The sequence below is a fragment of the Poecilia reticulata genome, linkage group LG10, assembly GCF_000633615.1.
Source record: "Poecilia reticulata strain Guanapo linkage group LG10, Guppy_female_1.0+MT, whole genome shotgun sequence".
Taxonomy (NCBI): domain Eukaryota; kingdom Metazoa; phylum Chordata; class Actinopteri; order Cyprinodontiformes; family Poeciliidae; genus Poecilia; species Poecilia reticulata.
The window spans coordinates 10,780,559-10,799,523 of NC_024340.1; the positions used below are offsets into that span (position 1 = coordinate 10,780,559).

The 18,965-nt window shown below is 39.2% G+C and overlaps 1 protein-coding gene across 2 annotated transcripts in view; it reads right to left on the reverse strand.

The window, feature by feature from the left end:
- flt4 (fms related receptor tyrosine kinase 4) overlaps positions 1–18,965 on the reverse strand; it is a 62,505-nt gene that overhangs the window by 29,640 nt on the left and 13,900 nt on the right. For both annotated transcript variants that reach the window (XR_001777025.1, XM_008419919.2), the window contains exons 2-9: positions 11,197–11,293; positions 9,314–9,588; positions 4,253–4,386; positions 3,982–4,144; positions 2,458–2,597; positions 2,205–2,376; positions 390–507; positions 41–225 (exon numbers count right to left, since the gene is read on the reverse strand). Coding sequence is in view for 1 of the 2 variants with exons in the window: in XM_008419919.2 (XP_008418141.1) it covers positions 41–225; positions 390–507; positions 2,205–2,376; positions 2,458–2,597; positions 3,982–4,144; positions 4,253–4,386; positions 9,314–9,588; positions 11,197–11,293 (1,284 nt within the window). In the remaining variant the exon portion in view is untranslated. The remainder of the gene's footprint in view (positions 1–40; positions 226–389; positions 508–2,204; positions 2,377–2,457; positions 2,598–3,981; positions 4,145–4,252; positions 4,387–9,313; positions 9,589–11,196; positions 11,294–18,965) is intronic.

Here is an 18,965-nt window from a genome sequence, read left to right on the forward strand (position 1 = left end):
TACACATCCGTTTGAAGAAAGTGAAACAGCAGGTGCATACCGTTGACAACAAGAGTGATGTTTAGCCTCTTCTCTAGCAAAGCGACACTGTTTTTCAGCACCGCCGTGTACAGACCAGAATCCTCCTGACAAACATCTTTAATCTCCAAAGCGTGGTTAGAGTGCATTCTTATCCTTTTCTTCTTGAACTCCGCCCGTTGGTTTATCAGCATGCCATCTTTGTACCTGAAAAAGTCACACACACACACCTGCCTCAGCACAAAACACACTGCTCCTCAGGTGCTCTGCCCCCTCAGTTAATCTCTAAATTGCAGCCATGTCAGGGCTAATTATGCTTCTGAAAATATCCCATTGCTTTACTGTGAACACACCAAAGTGGCTTATCTTACCATTGCGTTTCAGGTGTGGGAAAGGCAGACACGTTTAGTTGCAATTTAAAGGACTTCTGGCCAGCGGTTACCTCCACCACAGGCCCGTCTGTATAGTCCAGGTTGATAAATGGCCCTTCTGGAATTGAGGACATTCAGTTTTTACATAAAGCACTTCTGGCCTTAAAAACTTTACGTGTGAATGGCTGGCATTCACCCCGGTGGACCGGATTTTCAAATGTTTTTTATTGATGTCTTTTCACATCGTGCTGTGGTTTCACACTTCAACGCGTCTTTGGTTTGAAAGCAAAGTCTTTCATCAGCATTTGTGAATAAATCTGAAGATCTGTGTGAAAGATRTCAGTTTGATTTCCAGAGATCAACGACTGACCTCTGCTTTTGTTGTTTTYGCAACAAAAASAACAAAAGACGAGTTTCGAYTAAACTCATYTTTCATTGCAAGTTTGTAATGTGGACAAGAAATTGTGGAATTATGCAAAACATTTACATTTGCTATTCCCTTTATGGTATTTACTGTAAATATGTGGGATACTATGATGAAATCAAATGTAAGAGTTAGGCATGAAGCTTCACCTCAATWACATAAAAAAGWAACGAATTTAAATAAAAGAGTAAACTTAAGAATTGATATTTGCTTTCTTATTTATGATTCTGTTTTTTAAGTAACAGGACGAGAATGCATGGAAAAGCAACGCAGTGATCCGTAGATGTGTAGAAAGCTCAGGYGATGAAAGGAAGAGGGATCCACAGYATARTTAATCAAAATTATTGTTGCATTGCCAATATCCACTTTCAATACTGCATTGACTTCTTGGACCGTAACATTTGGTAGCTTATTATAATACAAGTGGCATATCAAAACTAAACACYATCCTGTATGCTGCTCCAGAGGCCAGCAGTAAGATACACACATGTGGAGAGTTGATGAATGAGAATAACATGGACTAATTGSGGCTCATGCCATTCAAAAATAACATTGGAATTGCATGATCCCCTCATTTYGTGCAGGCCAAGTTTGTAATTTTACAGACTATATTCTTACAGCATATAATGATWAAAAAAAAATCTTTCACATGGATTCAGATGTGATGAAACGAAGTTTGTTTTTACCAGAATTGAGACCTGCCGTGTCTTTGGGGTATGTGTGTTGCTTAAGATGCATCCCTCTTTTTATATTCCCTCTTTGTAAATTTTATGTATATTCTAAAAAAGCCTGTAAAAATTTACAATTTGCTGCTTTGCAAAGAAGATGTAAGCAACACTTACTGTGACATTTATATTTATGTATCCCATGGCCACCTTAGGATGAATGTTAAAAGTTTTATATAAACAGATAATTATTAACCAAATTAATCTCAAGACATGTCAGGTTGTGCTGCTGTCACCTCGAGCACTCAGCATGGCAAGGTGAGTGAATCAGTGCAGATGGAGCATCTGCATAATGTAGCAAAATGGTTGGATCATTGGTATGGCATTTCAGAAACGATTAAGTAATTTTTGGGGTATATACAAAAACATATATGACAGCTTCAAGCAAAATTCAAATTTTGCATGCTAAAGTCAATGTCAAAGCTTAATTTCACATATTTTCATCCACCACTGCAAAGAAAGGCAACAGTGTAATAAGAGTCTTACAGTTTAGACAACATTTTGCATTTGTAGATAAAGCATCTTTCTAAAACTCTTTCACTGAGTTGCTAGCATGTTTGTCGAGTTTTAAWTTTAGGTATTTTTCAAAGATTGCCAAACGTCTTGGAATCTCGAAGCCTTCAAAACAAACCGGTTTGTTGTAGTGATGTGTTCTGCATTGCTCACCATGAACAATGACTTGAGTCTGGAGAATTTCTGTTCTTTCCATGCTAGTAACAGTGCAGACGTACGGTCCGGTGTCTGTGACGTTGACGTAGTGGATGGTCAGGACCTGAACCGCCTCTGTGGCATGAGACAGAGCTTCTCGCTGGGGCTTGGTCTCYGCCCAGCTGTTTGTCTGTCGAGGAGAAGCACATTGTGGGTATTATTAGGCACCAGCTGAAATATTCAGCTTCTGACCGCAGCGTCTGCCAGGTACCTGTTTACCGGGATAAGACCACTGGATGTCCACCCCGGTGTCGAACTCCACTGTCGCCGTGCAGTTCAGGGTGAGAGCCTCCCCCACCATCAACTCTACCGGTTCCTCAGGAAACAGCTTGACTTCGTAAATCTTACTTCCTGTCCGGGAAAAAGGAAAAATTGGGAACGAGGCAGCGGGARAGGTCACTGTGACATCGTCAGCGGCTTTTTTCYGTCCTCCTCAYGGGCCCGGAGGAAATTACTTTCTTYTGGACCAAAGAAGCCGTGCTACTATAAAAGGCCGGTCCGTTACAACTTTGCACTGTTTCCATTCATGTGACAAGCTGCTTCTGGGACAAATCAAAGTAGAATAGAGTAAAGTCTAGTGGGGGGAAGCTGAGAAAGCTTTGGACACTGGCCAGGGAAGCTGATATAGAACCCATCTCTTTTGGCAGTCGGTGGAAATGACGCTGATGTCTGTGCAATACACTGTGATTGCTTGATTGTTTGAAACACCCCATTAGTGCACAGAGTGAAGACTCGGTTTCTCCTCTGACTGATGCAGCTATTATGTTTGGCTGGCAGCAGCGGGGTATGACTTTCCTCTCCTCCTCTGAAGAAAGAGGTGAATAATCTCCCACTGCAGARAAAAGTGCCTCAGGCCAAGGTCCTCAAAGTCCACTCACWTTGAGAGGGAACTTCAGCAAAAAGTTCATCAAGTCAGATGTCTAAAATGTGACCATGACTTCCCTTCTTTATTTTTTCCTGTCACATTCTGCTGGCGTAATTGCTTATGTCCCACTTARAGAAGGGAGTAGTTTTTGAGGAAATGGCATGATTCAATAAAAGTCTTGACATTTTCTGAATTATGACATAATTGAGTGACTCATTGGCACACAATTATTCTGCAACTAAGCAGTAAGTTTAGCACCACCTCTGATTTCCCCTCTAATTTCCCTTTCAGCAAAAACAGACAATGAAATCTCAGCTTAAAGTTGAGACTGAACATGAGTCATTGTATATATATATATAGTGGTCACATATGAACAGGTTACCAGTCTTAATTTTTCCTCAGTTTTTAAAAGGTTATAGCTTTGAAGCAACTATTTTTGTCTCCAAGTTGTTTTCAGAAAAGTGATTATCCATAAATGGCAATCAATCACTTTCTGTTTTTTAGGAGAGACAATGCTACAAAAAAGAAAGTCATTTTAAAATTKATTTATTGAGTTGAATAAAATGTACGTTTTAAGGTTCTAAAACTAATACTGTGCTTAGCAGCTGATTGCTGGTCCTGCTGGAGCAAATAGCCTGACCGATCAATGGAAAATAGGGATTTGTTTCAGAAGAAAAACRTATAATTACCACTAAAAATGCTTAATCTCAATAGAATAAACTATTTTGCTTCATCGAATATTAGTGGTATAGATAAAGTTATAAATATTCGATGATACAGTGAAACCATGGTAATGGTAATTTTTTATACTATAATTGCCATTAGGAGAATTTTATATTAGCCCGTGCGTAATTTGTAGTGCATTTTTACCAGTAGTATGAATGTAGTAGTTGTCAGAAGAGTAGAGTTTGCCTTCCAGTGCGGCKGTGCATGTTACAATGATCAGTGGTGTGCTGTCAATGAAGTATCTGGGAATGGACCAGCCTARCTTGTTGTCCCACTTCATTCCCCTGGTTTCCAGACCTGGAGGATACTGTGAATGAAAACATCCAAAAAAAAAAAAAGAAGAGAGAGATTTGACATTTTTGTTGTTATAAACACTTGACAGATTTAATGGGTGACACAAAAGGTGGAAGCATACCGACTGCAGGGTGACGTTCAGATCAGGAATTGTGACCAGACATGGCACTATGACGTGCGTGGCGGAGCGAGTGACGTAAATGGTCTCCAGTTCGCTGCCGGATCCGCCTCTCATGAGGAAGGGCTGCGCAGGGTCTGGTGGAAAACAGAAACATAGAGCTGTTGAGAGGTAATCTTGACACCAGCCGGGGTAATGGCAGCTATTACTGGGGTAACTTTGTGAACGAACACACAGATCTCCCTGGGCCTGATAATGTCCCACCCGGTGGACTGGCGGTATATGGAGGTCATTACGATTACCAGAAGCTCAGTCTGTCTCCATCCAGCACATAGCACTAAAAACCGCTATTATAAGCCAGCTGAGAGACAGGCAGCCAAAGGRTTTAATCCCTCCTGCTACAGTTTCACCCCAAGTTGTCTATTGCAGGAAAATAGCTCTGCCATTTGGCTCTTTTTTGTTTTTTTGTTTTGTTTTACCGCCTCACTCAATGTAGCTGAAAGTGTTTGAGGAGATCTCAGGCATCGTATTACCAGCTTACATCACACAAAAACTCATACTGCTGAGAGAAGATTGGCCAAAAATAACAACAACAAAAAATCCAACCACATAATCAAAATCTACTTGAAATGACAGGAAGCTCTAAGCAGAAACAKAATACATGGGGCTTGAGATTTTAACATTAATTCACAGAGMAAAAACATCATACTGGATGCAACGTTACAGTGGTTCTCTTGTAATATRTGAACTTTGGGTTCAATTTCAGCTTTCTGCCGCACATATGTTGATGTAACTCTAAATTGCCTACTGACAGAAAAGCTGGTGTATGAATTGGTGCATCTTGATAAATACGACTCTAGTTCAAAGTGCTTTGAAAGGTCAGCAGGCAAGTGCTTCACAAATTTTGTCAATTTAAAACATAAACTTTGTAATCAGGTTGTCTTTGTTTTGAGATGTTGGGGAAATTTTTCACACATAATGATGYMATTTCTCCCACTTTAGTATAATAAATGAGTATATTATTTAACAATCTGACACAAAAGCAAATCAGAGCTTTTTCATCACAAACAGGAAGTCAGACGCAGCTGTTATTTAATTTGAAATGATCCTGATGAAAGGAAAATCTGGTGACATGCAGCACATCTTCTTTTTCAGCTGTTAAGAGTTATGTTTTTCAATCTGTTTGGTAAATCAAAGAAGGGTTTAGTTTTGCAGATATTGCTGAGGGAATATGATTGATTTGGACTAGATGTAAGACATCGTCATTGTATTATGCTGTAAATGTTATGCCATTGTGGTAGTTCAAAAAATATTATTTGCTTTCAAACAAAGACTGGAAAGATAATCTGTATGTACAAGTCAGAGCTTTACAAAACTGGGCATCAGATTTTGCACTTCCTCTGAGTAATTCTTTGGATTACCGAAGTCAGCGCCACAAGTGTCTTCTTCTGTCACATCGAAGGCTAAACTCTAAAAAATTATGAACAAATGAGTTGGAGAGCCAGTGATTTCTGAGCACACCTGCGGTTTCCTTATTCACCCTCTTTTATGAAACGATCTGAGAACAGTTGAAACACCAAGAAGAGGCTAATTTTTTAATCTCTTTGAATAATCTTATCACATCTGTGTAATGGCTGGGGGAAAAAAAATTACTGTCGTAAGTGGAAAAATGTGAGATTTCTCAGTAGCAGAAGAAAGCTACTTGACGATAAGTGAACAGCCAGAATTAGGCTCCAATCAGCACAGTTGGTGATGTAATCAGGATGTATGCTACAAGTGATCCTAAAATTAATCAGRACCTTACAATGACCTATTTCTCAATAGAAGCACTTCATACACTGCCTGGGCAAAAAAAAAATTGTCACCAGAATTTAACTGAGGAAAAAATATATGAGCTTCCTGTTGGATACTTACTGCATGGACAACTTTCTTCCATCTGGTAGCAAGTTTTTTTTTAACCCTGTCTGATGCAATGAGTGGCTCTAACTTATTAAACAACYATGTGAAGAGACACATTCTGAGGTCATGTTAGTCTAAYCATTGACGTCAAGCAGAGAAAACATCTAAGGAGGTTGCAGAAACTACTAGTAGAGATGTCCAACACATTACTTAAAGCTGGATAGTGGGAGCAATCATCTTTAGAAGAAGAAATGTGGTCCAAAAGAAACAAAAAAAAACCCTGAATGACTGTGATCGGTGACATCAAATTGAAGATAAATAGTACAACTCATAGCTGTTAGACAGTGTAAAATTAGGCRAGATTATTCCTTGTTTTCATACAGAAAATAATTTAAAATCACAAAGTTAAAGCATCAAAGTATTGGCTCTCTGAGTAACAAGTCCCTAAGCCTAAAGGCATCAATTAACATTGTATATTTTCTCTAAAAGAAGGGAGCAACTAAGATACGATTATTGTTATAGACACAGAGATGTACTTGTATTGAATTTAAAAAAATTGGGATTTTAAACACATTAGAAAGTAAAATTGCAGGTGAAATTTTTACAAATAATCTGGAAAGTGTGGTGAGAATTTTCATTTAACCCCTAAGTGTTAACACTTCATTGAACCACCTTTTTGCTGTTATTACAGTGAAGTCAAACTGAACAGAGAGCATCTTTGAGCATTAATTTCATATTATTATTCTCACGGATTATCTTCTTATACACCAGCTGGGGAAGAGTGTGGAGTACCAGCCCCATAAACAGAGTCTATTTGGTCCTGGGTGCAGCTTTGGGTTTCAACTTCTGACCTCAGGATCTTAGCTGCTTGTCGTCCCACTTCTTGCTCTTCACATTTCCAAACTGTGACCATGCACCAAAACTTCTTAATAAATGAATCGCACACCAGTGAACTCTGTTTACTCATTAGGTAAAGTTGCATTAAATTAAAYGAGTAGTGAACACAAATCTCTGTGATGGACTGGTGGCTATGGACTACTATGGATGGAATAGTTTTCTGATGTTTTGCTCTATCACATCAAATCTCAGTAAAATACATCAAAGTTTGTGAGAAATAAAAAATGTCCAGGGAGTCTGAAAACTCTAACAAGACACTGTTTATGAGCAAACTCTTGTTTGGCACCTGCGCTGGAGGGCCGGGTCAAAGCTGACTCCATCATCTCCGCAAGCCGCATGAGTTAAAGCACACTGGGAGATTACGTTTTATTGATGGCACCATAAATGCCTGCAGATAATACTAAAACACCCACTAAACAAGATCGCTCCCAGACCCAGAGCTTGGCAGAYRATGAATATTTCAGCACAGAAATGTTTGACGGCACACAGCTGAAATCACATACAAGTTTCACAAGGAGAGTAATTTAAAACTTTGGTCTGACCAAGAACGTCACCTCGGTGAAACCCGATAGGTTTACTGCTGAATCAACTCATACATGTCGATTCAAAGCAAAAGACTGAATTTAGTTAGTTTGTTCAGATTGAACAGTAGGACTTACAAGCTTATTTATTAAATATCATTTATTATAATGTTAGTTTAATGTTATAAAGCATAAAAGCGATTGTGTTAGGTAGGAATCAGCTTCTTTCTGAGTTTGCTCAGAAAGAAGCTGAGAGTGTGAGAGTTTGGTGGACATCAGACGGTGCAGACAGCTTGTATGGTGGACATCTGCCAGTCTAATTGAATCCATGTGCGCTGCCTCTCATCCCACCACCCGCTGGGTTTAATTTATTGCTGCCATTACATCTGTTTCTGATCAACGCGCTCGTTAGATCTGCGGCAGCTGTTTTGGCACCTTGTCGGTGGGGATAAACAGGCGCTTCACATGAGCGGTCTGGACAGCGGGGCATCCCTACATGACAATCATCTGTTATTTTTTGTATTGTTTTGTTTTTTCCTGACGGACCTCGCACATCTCTGCCACAGCGCGCAGAGCAAAGCAAAATAAAGAGATAAGCCCCGAAAGCCGGGTTTCAAGTCTAAAATCTTGGCTGTGAATCATCTGTGTGACACGATGTGAAAGCAGCAGGAAAAAAACAAAAAAAAGCTGTTGGCAGAAAAATGTGGAGCAGTTATCAGTTTGATTACTTTGAAATTCATAAGACACGACGAATCATTGTGGGGGGAAAAAAAAAACTGAATAGACGGATTATTATTGTTTTTATCAAAGGCTTCAAATCTCTAATTTCCGAAACTTTAATACTGCCAGCATCCAGGATGTTACAGAGCCTAACTCAACAACTTCCAGTTTTAATAATACAGCAGTGGCTTTGATATTGTAATATATAAGTAATATTCAAACAGATATTCTGTTTCAATGAAGCTCCAGTTTTCCTGCGGACCACCCAAAGATAACCGGAGCAAATAGCTGGAGGTTCTGCTCAGTCATGGAGGGAAAACTACATCCTTCGGAAAAAAAAAAAGGATTATTGTTTCTGAGTTGAAAAGAAAAATGGCTTGACGTAAGATGTCAAAACAGAAAATGTAATTGTCATAATTATCTTGCATTTTGCTCAATTACCTTTGAATTACATGAGAAAGAAACACGAGTATTAAACACTGAACCCAAAAATCACATTCTTGTTTTTATTATCATCTAGCAGGAATCAGCATTAGGTTTTACCAAAGAGGGAGCTTGGAGCATGTGTGTTGTTTATCCATCGCTATAAATTTACTGGCCCTTTCACATATGCATAGGTTTTAGGAAGATAAACTTAAGAGATTGCAAAAAGTTGGCTGATTTTTTTTTAAACCAAAACATAAACTCTGTGCAAAGATGATATAGATCATAAAGAAAATGTATCTTGCATCTGTCAACAGTTTTTCTACAATCCTGACTGACAAAGAGATGTAAAGGTGTTGGGAATGTCTTTAATAATTCAAGCGTTAACAGCCAGCGCCATATTTACTCTGACTCTTTGATTACTTCCTGCCATACTGAAATTACCACTAGATACCGGTAGATTTCACTTTCATGAGAAATATTTGGACATTTTGATATTGCAAGACCTCATGTCAGGACTCATTACACCCCTGGTGGAGACGCATTTAGCAACTTTCTGGAGTCCCTCTGGGGTGTGTACCTGTGCTGAGTTAGTGTGGCTCACCTCTAACAAAAGCGTAAATCCTGACAGCAGTGGTGCCATCAATGACCTCTTTAATGTCCTTGTAATGGCAGCGGTAGTAGCCAGTGTCTTTGCCCTGCGTGCCGTGCAGGACCAGCCTCTTGCAGTACTGCTGCCCATTCTGCCCGGGACATTCGCTGATGAAGATCGTCCTCTGACTGAGTGACCCGGTGGTCTGAAATTGTTGCTGGCGATCTGTGAGCTCCTGCCCAATCAGCGTTTCGTCCGGCCAAGTCCAGGCCAGAGTGCGCTGTCCCCTGAGAAAAAGAGCATCCAAAAACATAACTTTTAGGATATAGCTATTTACAAATCATTGCTTTAATATCAGAACAAACTGGTTAGAATTAAACTTTTGCAACAGTCACAGTGAGTGAAGTGCATGTTGTTTTGTTTTTCCAAAATAAATCCTCACATACATCTGCACACCACCATTCGCTTTGCTCTCTGTCACATAGATTTTGTTATCTTAACCTGAAGGCATTGTGAGCCGGGCTGCATGGGATCATAATGGCTCCCTGAAAACTGATAGCTCTGCTTTCATCACCTGCCCACATCAAACGCAAATGGCCAAAATCTGTGGGTAGGGCCAAAATGTGATGACTGGATAAAACACTGAAAATGATGGAGCTCTGTGAAAATACCCACAGGGTAATTTTCTAGACCCGTGCGAATAACGCCCATCTATCTAAAGCCAAGAAAACTGCACACCGCGGAGGATAAATGGTCAAAATTGAAATCGATACCCTGCCTTGGAGGACTCTCAGTGGTAGTGCCATTAGAGGTTTACATATAAACAAGTATTTAAGGCATGCTTTGGGAAAGGCCCAAAAGTATCACCAGCTTTCCAAAGACAGCAGGTTTTTTTTTCTTCTTCATTCGAATAAAATGGTTAATGGAGTGACAGCTTGGCTGCAGAGAGCAAATCCGAGATTTCATGAGGATAAATGATTGTTGTTACAAGCAAATTTACATGACGCAATTTAAATCCATGCATCAGAAGGATATAATCAGCTTCACAAAAACAAGCTTGGAAAAACACTGAGCACCCTCAGTAATCACTACCAAGTCAAGATGCTTTCAAGGAACATTTAGTAACTAAATGAGCTTTTAAGCCATTACTTTTTATTTGTTTATTCAAAATTGTGTTTTAGAAAAGATTGTAGAAATACTTCAGCTTACATTAATACCAGTATTAAATGATGACTAAATGGTCTGGCAGTGTCACATGTCATTTGCATAATGCAGATTTTCTTCTGAGATCTTTGTAGATGAATATTTGGAGTTACGTGAGGTTTTCAAACCCGAGAACATGCAATATATCAATCAGAGTAGCACTGAGTTTCTGGAAAGGCTCACGACTAAATCCAAAAGAAAATTTCTGGTTTATGCTTAAGAGCCAATTTTATGTCCAGGAAACCAAACAATTTAAATAAGTTCAATAATTTATTTTAGGCAGGTCAGATATGCAGCCAGAATTACCCTGCTATAGGGCATTTTACCAAATTTTATCTCAGCATGGGGCAACTGTGGCTCTGTGGGCAGAGTAGTCGTCCTGTGATTAGAAGGTTGTCGGTTTGATTCCCACTTCCTCCTGCCACATGTCGATGTGGACAAGGCTGCATATTGGTGTGTAAATGTGTGTGTCACAGGGTGAATGTGACTGTAGTGTAAAGGGCTTTGAGTGGTTAAAATTATTGGAAAAACTGTTATGCAAGTTCAGTTCATTTGTCATATGTGAGAAAGTAGGGTATAATTTGAAAGAAATCCATAATTATTCATGAGTTTATAAACTTTTATTGCTACTCAGCAATGTAGATTTATAAGTTATGCATACTATGTTTAGAGTGTACCTTCACAAAAAGTACCTGCATGTAAGAGAAAGTGTTTCGTTGACAGAAATTACACGATCGCCTTTGGAGCTGTCAATCGTGGGCGGAGTCATAGATAAACCAATCACCAGACCTGTGGGAACAAACAAAGCAGCTGCGTTAGATTCACGTTACACGGGTCGGTCCGGACTGAAAGGTTTTTGACGGAGAGCTGCTGCTGCTGGGCCACCGAGTCTCCGAGACGTATCGGGAATCTGAAATCAGACACGCTGTTCTCAACATTTACAAGCTGCGAAGGATTTTGCAGCAAGCCATTCAGTCCCTCCTCGTGCTGAATAACACTCAGCTTCACAGAGAAATCATGACCTACTCACTCATGATGAAACAATGCTGCTCTCAGCTCTGTGGATAGCCTCTAAAACAGCCGCAAAAGTCTATCTGGCCTTGATTCATTATTGTTGCATCTACTTCTCTGGCTTGTGCTTGGTTAATGTGGGCTTTCAATAATGTCATTGCCATCCCAGAGCCCCTGCAGGGCCGTATTAGCATTTAGCAAGACTCTACACCTACAGCATATTATGTATAAATGTGTCACCATGACTTATGCCCCACCTGGATATCATTAGAGATGAAAACAAACACAGAGCAATAACAGAGATTGAGAGGCCCTGTGGTTGTGCACAGGGAGATTTTCTTTACAGTAATGGCATTTCTCCTCACAAAGGAATCTATGTTTATTTGAAAATGGTTGCAGACACTGATGTACTGCACATTGGCTCTTTTCCCAGCTTTATTTAACTTTCAGAAAGGGACACTAGAAGCAGAATCCTCATTATCTCAAAGCCAACATCTAATGAATTCTCAATACCTGGGGTATTAAGTGTAGGTCAAATACTAGAATCAGCACATTTTTACACAATTTAGTTATTCATCTTGAAAAATCTGCAACACAGACGACGGACAAGGCACCGGCAGCAGGAAGAGGTACGGACGGTTTCTCAACACTCTGCAATCACACGCTGCCAATCAAAACCTGGATAGCTGCTTATCTTGTACACAGACCCAAATCCTCCAACACATCCTGCTGGCCAGGGAGCACAATGGAGCAAAGTTATTCTTGTGCAAATATTTTCCCAAACATGTTTACAGTGACGACTGATCCCACTGGAAGAAGACTGATCAGCCTGAGGTCCTTCCAAGTCAACAAAATCTCAAAAATACCCCTCGGCTTGGAGAGGTCACCGCCGAATGGAGTACAAAGTCTTCAGCAACAATGCAAATTTAGGCAAAAATGTGTCTTACATGTGAATGAAATAGAAATTACACGCATTGGCTGTCAATTCCCAACACCATTTAAAAACAGAGATGAATTGTTCCAAGCTAAATAAGTGACTAAACTATAATAACATTATCCTTAGCCACTGTCAAACTATTCTAAATAAGACACATTTGTATCTGGACTATATAGTCTTTATTATATAGAGAACTAAGATGACAATTGTTTTAGTTTTGGTGTGTCTTCTTAATTACAGTGCAATAAAAAATAATTTTTCCTCCAATCACAAATTTCTACTCTTTTAGCTTTCTGTCACACTTAAATGTTTTCAGGCAATCTGAAGAAACAAATCAAGCTAAAAGAATTTAATCTAAAGCTCTGCAGGCCTCACTTACCTCAGGTTGAAGTTCATGATTCAACAGTAAGAAAGAAATTGTCTAAAAATCACATTTTGTGGAAGATTGGTTCAGATTTTTTTTTCTTTCCATTAACCCTTTTATGCATGAATTATAATCCTTTGTGTCAGGATTTTTTTCCCCAATTTTTTATTTTTATTTTCTTAAGCCATAAAAAAGGTCGGGGAAAAAATCTTTTGTAAAAAAATAAAAATAAAATTATTTTATTTTGTTTAGGTGATCATTTGTATTTTGCTCCAAATACAAAGTTGTTATTTTAAAAATACATCAGTAGTATTGTTCTTTAGGGGTTATCTGATGTCACAATATGTTTTTTACCTGCCAGAGTCGTCTACAGTAGGAGGGACCTGGTTGGTAGGCATGCTTTTCTGTCTGTCGGCCATATTGGATTTAACAAAAATAATTTCTTGCCTTAGCAGCTGATGGCCAGTAGCTGATAGTGTATTTTATGATGCATTAGTGTCCACTTCAGTGGTCTGTGTGCATTTATAACATAAAAATCCACAAGAAGCACAAAAAAATAGCTTTTAGACAGCTGTCCACCGTAGTGACCGCAATGCAAGAAAGGGTTAAAAACTGACAGAAAATCCTACATCTGTTATACTAAAATTTGCTTTAACAACCTGAGACATTTAAGCATGAAAAAAAAAGCCAAAACAGGATTGATCAAGTACTTTCTCACTCTTTAATGAGTTTAACTTCCCTGTCAGATGCTTTGACAGATAATTGATTAACTTGTACATGAGCCAAGGTTGGGATACGACAAAGTAAAATTGTTATTTTCTTGTCCAGAAAGCAAACTGGAATCCTTTCAGCTTATATTTATTCATGTCTTTGTGGTCATGATCATCCTTGATTCTCTTTTCATAAGAAATGCATATATTTGCAGTTGAGTTTTAAGAGCAAAAACATCAGGAAGTATAACTCCAATTGAAGTCAAAGCTATTTCACAGTCTGAGTGTTTATGCACACCAAAACCAGACACCAAGGTAGAACATATTCCTCACTAAAATAAACATTTTGAAGGTAAAAGTAGGAAATGCTGCCAGTGCATGGATTGCTCCCTGCTTGGTGCCCAGCAGGAAATTCCTTCCCCCGCAGCCTCAAACATTCTTAACTTGGGTTTGAATACAAATTAGTTTCCCCAACACATCGTCTCACATCTGATGTGAACCTGCCGCCACCCTCAGTCCCATCTCCACCCGCATTCAACTCCCTCCTCCTTCACACCTCAGAAAGCCTAAACAGAGTCATCTCAAAAACACAAAAGGATCCAGACATTTTTTTCTTTTCACTATTTTCAGAAAAACAAATGTCCTTCAGCAAACCAGTGAGCTCTAGACCTCCTACACCTTCACTTCTAAAGATTGCGTGGTTTTCTTTCTTTCCGTACAAGGTACAACAAACTTTGATTCAAAGTGAATATCTCAGTCTGTGGTTGTGTAACTTTCAACGATCTGATCGATAAAAGGAACTTTAGAAGCACAGTTGGAGGATAAATTAGTTTGGCTACCCACAGAGAGACGCAGCAGGCCAAAAAGGCTGATAAAAAGCTAATATTATAAAAGACCACACAAAATAAATGTTTAGTCCTGCTTCAAGTAGAGACTAATCATATAACTTTGCAGGGCCTTTAAGCTTCTTGGAGATTTTCAACTTTATTAACTCGTGTGGTTTTCTATAGGTAACATGCTGATTTTATTCTGAGTTATATACCTGCTTAAAGCCAGTTCTCCCTCCTAACTCGGTGGATTTGGAGGATTGCTCTGACTCTTGTACCGATAATTTTCCACAATCATAGAATAGTCAGATCTAAACATGAGATCATTAGTGTTCGAAATGGGCCATTAAACTCAGCTGAAGGCTCTCGGCAGGTGACTGCAGTTTACTGGTTTGAGATGCAACATCGTGATTATGGCGAATTTAAGAAGAAGAAATCTGTTGCAGAAGGAAAACTGCTGCAAATATTTCAGCCTGCGTTCATATTTATAAAAGCACATATGAAAGCACACGTCTGCCTGAACCAGAGGTGTTTTTTTCTTAGTGAAGAATCAATTCATTATTTAATGAAAATGCCAAACTACAACGTAATAAAAATGAGAAGCTTTACATTGCGAGTCTGCCAATTTGCTAGACTAGGAGACAAATCTGCATAGCTGGAGTTTGCTGCAGAATGTGCATCCAGACTCAGCATCAGGGACTGAGAAGCTGAAAATGAAGGTGTGCTGTGTATAAACAATCTACAATTTTAAAGTCAAGGCAAACGCACCGTCTTAGTGATAAAAGCTTTTACAGATGGAACATGCATCTAACCTGCATTTGGTTTGTAAATGGCAGGTGAAAGTCAGTGCATGTAGTTCCTGAAGAGCTTTAGTCAACGCTGCTGCACCAAAGTCAGAAAAGAGGTCAGAATGGATGTTCAAAAGTTCAAGCTGTTACCAGTTCATGTACCAAACATGTACTAAATATTAAACTGATACAAACACACAGTAAGTAGCTCACAAAATCTTTTTGATGAGGGAATTGGCATCAAGGGGTTTATTCCTATGAAGACCGATCAGAAGACATGCAATAAACTACAAAACTAAGGAAAATTGAAAGAATCACAGGTGTGTGTGGTGACCTGCTAGCATAGTTACACTGTTGTAATGGTTAGCTCAGGGGCAAGTGTGATGGAGGACAGGGATGTTATCACTCTGATGCACATAAAATAACATTTAATAAGGGAGAAAATCTTATAATTATTTGTCCGCTCACAGTAATCACCAAGGAAACTACATTTCCATAAGATAACCTATGTTGCACCAAAACGCTTATCAAATCATCAAAAACTTTATAGAAAGACTATTAACTGTTTTGAAGAAAGTTCTGGGGTGCCAAAAAAAAAGTCCAGCAATAGAGTGGTCTCGTTAAGAGGATTTTTTATTTATTTATTTTTTTGCAGAGACACCACCAGTGCAGTGCTCAGTGAGACTGAGACTTTTGAACAGTGGTGTACTGTCAGGAAATACAGCAAGAAGGCATTTTTCTCAGGAGAAGACAAAATGTTGTTTTGCAGGAAGTATAAGGATTGGTCTGCTGAAAATTGGAATCTAGTTATTTTTCTCACAATGCCATTTCTCCCCTCTGCAGATTTTTTTTTTKGGGGGGGGGGTTCACAAGCTGACAGTGAAGCATCCTTAGACCAGGTCACTGGTTGAGTCCCTCAGATAAAGAATGAGATCAAAACATCCTCTAAAGACCAAAGGTCTAGAGGATCAAAACACTGAAATTTGGGATCCATGGTCCCAAATTTCCCAAACCTATTGAAACTTTGCATATATTTGAAATATTTCTCCATTAAAGCGTTTAAAGCTTAAGGTTAATCTTTGAATTTCAGTATGCCATAAAAACCAACAAAACTAACATCACGCTGTAAAGTTTGTTAGGTAACATTTTTGTCAAACTCCAAATTATCAGCCATGACTGTTGGCAGCAACAACCATTTCCTTCAAATCCCCTCTAAAGGCCGCCTTGATGATGCCAAAAACACTAAACGCACCCCCATCTGCCCAGATCCAGCATAATGTCCCCTGACATTTTTATTCGGTTTTGCAACAAACACTGTCAGATGACTTTTGAATTATTGTAATTACATTTAATAACATAATTTTCACAGAATGAATTCAGGTTTATAACCCACGGACGGACCTAATTATGTGCAACGACATCATATCTGCCTTTGGGGTGTGCAGAGTGAGCGATGGACTGCAAGCCAAATACCTATTGTAGCTGGCTCCCGGTGACGGATGTCTCCCTCACAATCTGTTGAGAGATCACGCGCTGAATTGTAAATCTTTTCAAATGTCAGTGCTGAGTAGCGAGCCCTGAGAGATCCACCGTCAAGATGCTGATGGTGCGTTTAGAGTAGTGTTTCTCATCCCTGGTCCTCACCGCCCCCTGCTCTGCATGTTTTAGATGTGCCTCTATTCCAGAACAGCTGATTCAAATGATTGCATGACCATCAAGTGGTGCAGAAGCCTGCTAATCACCCAGAGATACAATTCAGGTGTGTGGCAGCAGGAAAGTACCTAAAACAGGGGGGCGCTGAGGACCAGGGTTGAGAAAACACTGGTTTAGAGGGAAAAGGAAGCAGGAAAAGACAAGCGGGAGATCGCTGGAAGCGCTGCGACGTCTGGTATCTGTGGCCGTCACGGGGCTTTACAGAGTGGAGCTAAAAGCTTGAAGAAAGTGAAGAAAAATTTCCATGGCTCATTCAAACTGATAACCTCCTGGCATGTGTGGCTCTGAACTCTTAGCACCTCTGAAGTGGCCTGCTACCAGGGTTGGTCTGAGGATGATATGTGCCACTGCACTTGTCAAGGCTTTGTGTCGCTTGTATTACTTGTCATCTTAAGTGGCTTCCCTCTTAAATGCTGGAAGAGAGCTCTGTAAAGTCATTGCTTCTTGAGTGGTGTGAAAAAAATCCAGCCACCTTTTTATTGTTTGGACACTTGAGATTGATGAAAGAAGAGAAGGACATTCTTCTTCTTCTTCATTCTCCCTGTGCTGCTTCAGGGACAGACGTCTCAGCGTGCCGCACTGTGTGTACATTATATTTCCAAACTGTGAAGCACCAGACACTGCAGCCTGCCTATCTGTCAGCTCTGTAAATGGTCTGAGAAAACAAAAATTAATGGCAATCCCATTAGTAATTGTTGGCATTCTATCAGACTCACTAAAATATGCAGTTTAACGTACAGAAATGTGAAAGGAATGCCAAGGAAAACCAAACACATCCATGTCCAGAGTTTCACTGCTGATAACGTGTCTTATTAGGATAATAAACACGTTTCTCCGGCAGGGCGGATGGTTAGAACTGCTATCGCTGAGTTAACTTATGCTAAAGACCTCAGAAAGGTTCACAGGTCCAATTTATTGTGGAGGTTTTGTTTCTGAAAATTATAGTTTCAGCCGGACACACTGAACCAAGTAGTTCAAAGAAGAGGCAAAACTGACCTGATCCCTAAAAGACATTACATTTATACACAGCAGACTGAAGCACTTTGAGGGATAACACTTTTTATAGCATCAGCTTTAAAAAACAGAACAAAGAGAAAAGGTGTTTCAATCATGGCTCCCTGCACGGCCAAGTCAGAGCTCGGAACAAGTTACTTTTTATCCAACAGGCTGAAGATGTTCAGTTCTTGTTTGCTGGGCTGTTTTATCCAAGACCTTCAAGTTCAGTGACATTTTCAGCAGTTTTAGTTGAGCAGGTGTTGTACTTTATGTCTGTTATTTTTATGCTTTAAGACTCCTTAATTTAATGAGTCTCTACTAAGTTTTTAAAGTTCAGTCTATATAGTGAGCAAATCTTAATTTTATATCTGTCTCAGATTCCCCCCCCCCCATTCTAATTACAGTGCTCCCACACTTTTATCATTACTAATTACCCTTGGTAAAAACGATTAAAGAGCTTTAAGATAAATGTGTCTTTAATTACAGAAGTAAAATCTAAAATATGAAGTTTCATACACATTAAATTGTATATTTAATACATAAAAGGATGAATATAGGGCTGCATTTTCTGAAAAAAAAAGTATGAAATGTTTTTGTTTTTTCAGAAATCTTAGGTACCTTTATTACAAGCACCCCTATCAATTTCTATAAACTGAATCTGAAGCTTTACTTTTTAATTTGATGATAGTGCCCAGAAACTTTTGATTTGAGGTACTATAGCTCCTGTTTCCACTGGTTATAAATGCAATGAGACACAGATGGATGCTGTGCAGCTGGTTGTTAAACACGTTTCTGTTCCACATCATAAATGAAAATGTTTGGCCATTGCTGAAAAACGTCTGGGTCTGTTTTGGTCAGATATGAGTATGAACATCTAGTGAAACTGACCTGATTTTTCTTTCTGGATAAAAAGGGGGATGATTATATATGTGCTCCATGTTTTTCAGGTTTTTATAAAAAGAAAAAGAAAAAAAAGAAAAGGCAATGTATCTGTCTCTTTGTTATCTCACATAAAATCCCAATCAACTTTGCAGTTTGTGGTTGTAGAATGGTTAAATGTAAAATATGAAGTCTTCTGCCATATCTGTTTCCCAAACGAATAGTGATTGGATTGC